This window comes from Volvox carteri, assembly GCF_000143455.1.
Source record: "Volvox carteri f. nagariensis unplaced genomic scaffold VOLCAscaffold_117, whole genome shotgun sequence".
Taxonomy (NCBI): Eukaryota; Viridiplantae; Chlorophyta; class Chlorophyceae; order Chlamydomonadales; family Volvocaceae; genus Volvox; species Volvox carteri.
Genome location: NW_003307660.1, coordinates 138,773 through 142,390, shown reverse-complemented (window position 1 = coordinate 142,390; position 3,618 = coordinate 138,773). Strand labels below are relative to the sequence as shown.

General features: G+C 56.1%; 1 protein-coding gene across 1 annotated transcript in view; it reads left to right on the top strand.

Moving 5' to 3' along the window:
• The window catches only part of VOLCADRAFT_108446 (uncharacterized protein), a gene marked incomplete at both ends in the record, with an annotated part of 9,387 nt that overhangs the window by 2,373 nt on the left and 3,396 nt on the right, over positions 1–3,618 (top strand). The window contains 5 exons of the mRNA XM_002959000.1: positions 183–290; positions 989–1,034; positions 2,084–2,283; positions 2,835–2,956; positions 3,308–3,418. Of these exons, the coding sequence (XP_002959046.1) occupies positions 183–290; positions 989–1,034; positions 2,084–2,283; positions 2,835–2,956; positions 3,308–3,418 (587 nt within the window). The remainder of the gene's footprint in view (positions 1–182; positions 291–988; positions 1,035–2,083; positions 2,284–2,834; positions 2,957–3,307; positions 3,419–3,618) is intronic.

The following is a 3,618-nucleotide window of genomic DNA, read 5'->3' as shown; positions in this document are numbered from 1 at the left end:
GAGGGAGGGGAGCACCGCGTCCTAACCCGTAAGCCCCCTCCCCCCCCTGTGTCGATCACTGACATGGCGGGGGCCTCTCTTCGCCCTCACTCCACTCGCCCAAACCCCGCCATGAAACCACTCCACGATACACACACATACAAACACAAACATACGCACCCTCTTACGCCCCTCCCCCCCAGGCCCTCTGCGCACCTCCGTGTATTGGGGCCTAGTGCAGGGCTGTGCCGTGTACCTGCTGAGGCCTGCGGACGGCACCAACTGCAACCTCTTCCGAGGGGGCAGGATTTGTGAGTGGGAGTGCGAGTGGAAGTGCGAGTGGAAGTGCGAGTGGGAGTGCGAGAGGAAAAAAAGGGGGCCAGGGGAGGGAAGGGGAGGAGAGGGTGCATGCTGTATGTTTGTCGTACGGAGGTGGCGGGTGCGTGGATCTATTGTACGACAGTAGAGTACCGCAACGCCGCATGGATGAATGGATTCGGCGGAAGGGGCAAGCCCGCGCGGAGGCGCATGCCCCCGTTTAGCGTACGAAGCCGTTGGCTAGATCCACAAACGCTGGAACTTTGCCTGCTGGGCAAGGCAAACATGGCCACATCATTCTAATGTTTAGCTGAGCAAGAAGGTGCCCTGGATTCTGCTCGTAGCCGAAGTTGGTGGCCACGCACGCGGGGGTTTTGGGCCGTCCAGCACGTTGTAGTAGATGTCGAAAACACGGTCCGCCAACACCGTGGCGGTCCGCCACGGTGTTGGCGGTGCACTGGAGAGTGCACTCGGCCCTGGCCTGCAGCGGGGAAGCCACACATAGCGCATTGGGGCTGTATGCAGGGCTATCACAGGCTTACTCGTCTTCTTCCTATAAGCTGACTGTGCCACCGCCGAGAAGTGACCACCCCCCCTCACCACCCTTTTTGACGGCCCCCCTTTCCGAATCCCAAAAAATATACGCCCGTACTTATCGTACATAATCGTACACAATCCGTACACCGACCAGACGGTGGATCGTACAATGAGATGGAGGCGTACCTGTACTTCTGCCGGTAGGTGTGTTTTGTTTGCGGGTGGTCCCCGGGGGCCGAGAGATGCAGTGGAATCAGTGTGGGGTGGGTGGGGTTGTGTACGGAAAACATTTTCCTGCTCCCCCGCAGCTTTGCCACTACTCGTTCTAAATAGTTTGTATGTATGTACGTATCAGATGTGGCTGTATGTGCTACGGAAAACGCACCGATCGGATGATGTCGGAGGAATCCCGTGATGTGATGTGATATATGACTTAGATTACACTGTGGGCCGCGAGAGCCGGGGGCCGAAGCCGAAACACAGCGCAAGGGTCGGGAGAGCACACAGCACAAGTCGGTTAGTCTTGTGTGCTCCCGACCCCGACTCAGACTGCCAACACTCTACGCAGCCACTCCGCAGCCCCTCCATCCGGGGATGGCGCTGCATTGAATACACCACGAAGGGCTCTCAGGTCTCGCTAGGGCGAGTCCACAAGTCTCAGCTAGGGCAAAGTCAAAGGCTCTCTGAAACAACCCCCCAAAACACCACCAACGAAAACGGGATTCGAAGAGAAAAAAACAAACAAACAAACACAAAATCGGTTAAGGCAGTCCCGGCAGGGGAGGGCTCCTGATATACCTAACAGGCCAACAAAAAACCTCCAAGAGAGAAAACCCTAAAACCCTAAAACCCTACGAGAGCTTATATGTTATATGTTACATGATATATGATATATGATATATGATTTATGATTTATGATTTATGATATACGATACGATACGATACATACACCTCAGGACACAACATCACCCCCGTGCCTGTCGTAGCAAACACCTACTCGGGGGCCTTCCTAGGATTACAAGTGGTCTAGGACCCGACGTACGTCATATTCTCATTGCCATTATCGTTATCATTATCATCCATTCAATTCTCCCTCCTTCCCCACCTGCCCGATTACCCGTCTAACTTCTCTTTGGTATCCGCTCCATTCTCGCCAGCGGTTCGTCTTTTCCCCTCCTCCCACCCCCTCCTCCCACCCACCCCCAATCCCTCCCCCTCCTCCCTCCCCCTCCACCCCCACGCACCACAGCGCGTGTCTGGAGTATCTGCGTGCGAGCAACCAGCACCCCAACATCCTGCAGCTGCACGACTGGCATGCCGCAGCAGCTGCAATGCTGTACTGGGAGGTGTACAACAACGGCGCGTCGTACTCCCGTACACGCATCGTGCTCACCATTCATAACATGGACAACACAGGTATACGGCGCAAGGGAGTACGGAAGATCGTACGTACGTGTGTGATGGATACTTATCCCAATTAGGCAACTCAGCTCCGAGAAGGGGCTCCCACCCGCGCGCACCCTCCCCGGGGGACAGAAGCTATAGTACGACACTTGGATCCAATCCTTTTTCAAAGTTGTCGTATTGTTGTCGTAATCCCCGCCGCAATGCATTCCGCCTCGGTGGGTGCGCTCCAGAGTGGGCCCCGGAGGGTGTTGTCAGGATCGCGTTCAAGCCGTCACGTGTGTGTATGAGGCAGGCACGGGCCGGGCCGCGGCCTCCCAGGCCTCCCCATCCCCCGCATCGCTCTCATTGCTACCGCTCATTCCAACTCGATGAACCCCCCGTCGTGTTCCCGCACACTCCCCCCCTCCCAACCCCGGGTCGCAGCAGCTGCTTTACTCGTCTGTGGCTAGTCTTTCCTCTCTCTCTCTCTCTCTCTCTCTCTCTCTCTCTCACACACACACACACACACACACACATACACACACACATACACATGTCTTCCCCCCACACACCAAACACACACACACACACCCCGGTCCCGGTCCCCCCATCAGGCGAGTGCCGCCAGGACGAGTTCTCCTTTACTGGTGTGGCGGGTGAGCTGTTCGCATCCATCGATAAGGCCCTGGACGAGCGGACCATAGGGCACAACCCGGAGCGACTCAACCTTATGAAGGTGGGGACATGAGGGGGGAGGTGTGTATGGTGTGTGTAGGGGGAGGTGTGTATGGTGTGTGTAGGGGGAGGTGTGTATGGTGTGTATAGGGGGAGGTGGGATGAGGGGGAGAAATGGAAGGAAGGGCAGAGACACATCCTTACCTTGCTTACCTTCCTTTTATGCGTTTTATGCAGTTCTTGCACTCTTTTTAATTAATCACTTTCTACAACCCTGATTGTTGTAAAAACAATTGTAAAGTACGAAAAAAGTAGGAAATGTAGGAATGATAAGGTTTTGCGTCGTTTACGTTGATAACTCGCCATGAAATCGTACATGTCGTACCTGCTGTCTACTACTACTACTGCGCAGGGCGGCATCGTGTACTCCAACGCCGTCACCACCGTGTCGCCCACGTACGCCCTGGAGGTTCTCAACGGGGGGGCGGCGGGCTGGCTCCGGAGCACATTTGCCCGACCTGAGGTGAGCTCGGGGGGGGGGGGAGAAAGACGGGGGGAGGCATGTGGAGTGTGGTGTGTATGTATGTAATGGATAGATGGATGCATGCATGCATGTATCCCTGTTGATACCCGGGAGGGTGTTGGCCCCTAACCCCCTGGTACTCCCCTCCCACTGTGCTTTATCTCACCCCTCCAACCCCCCCTTCACCCCGCCGCTCCACC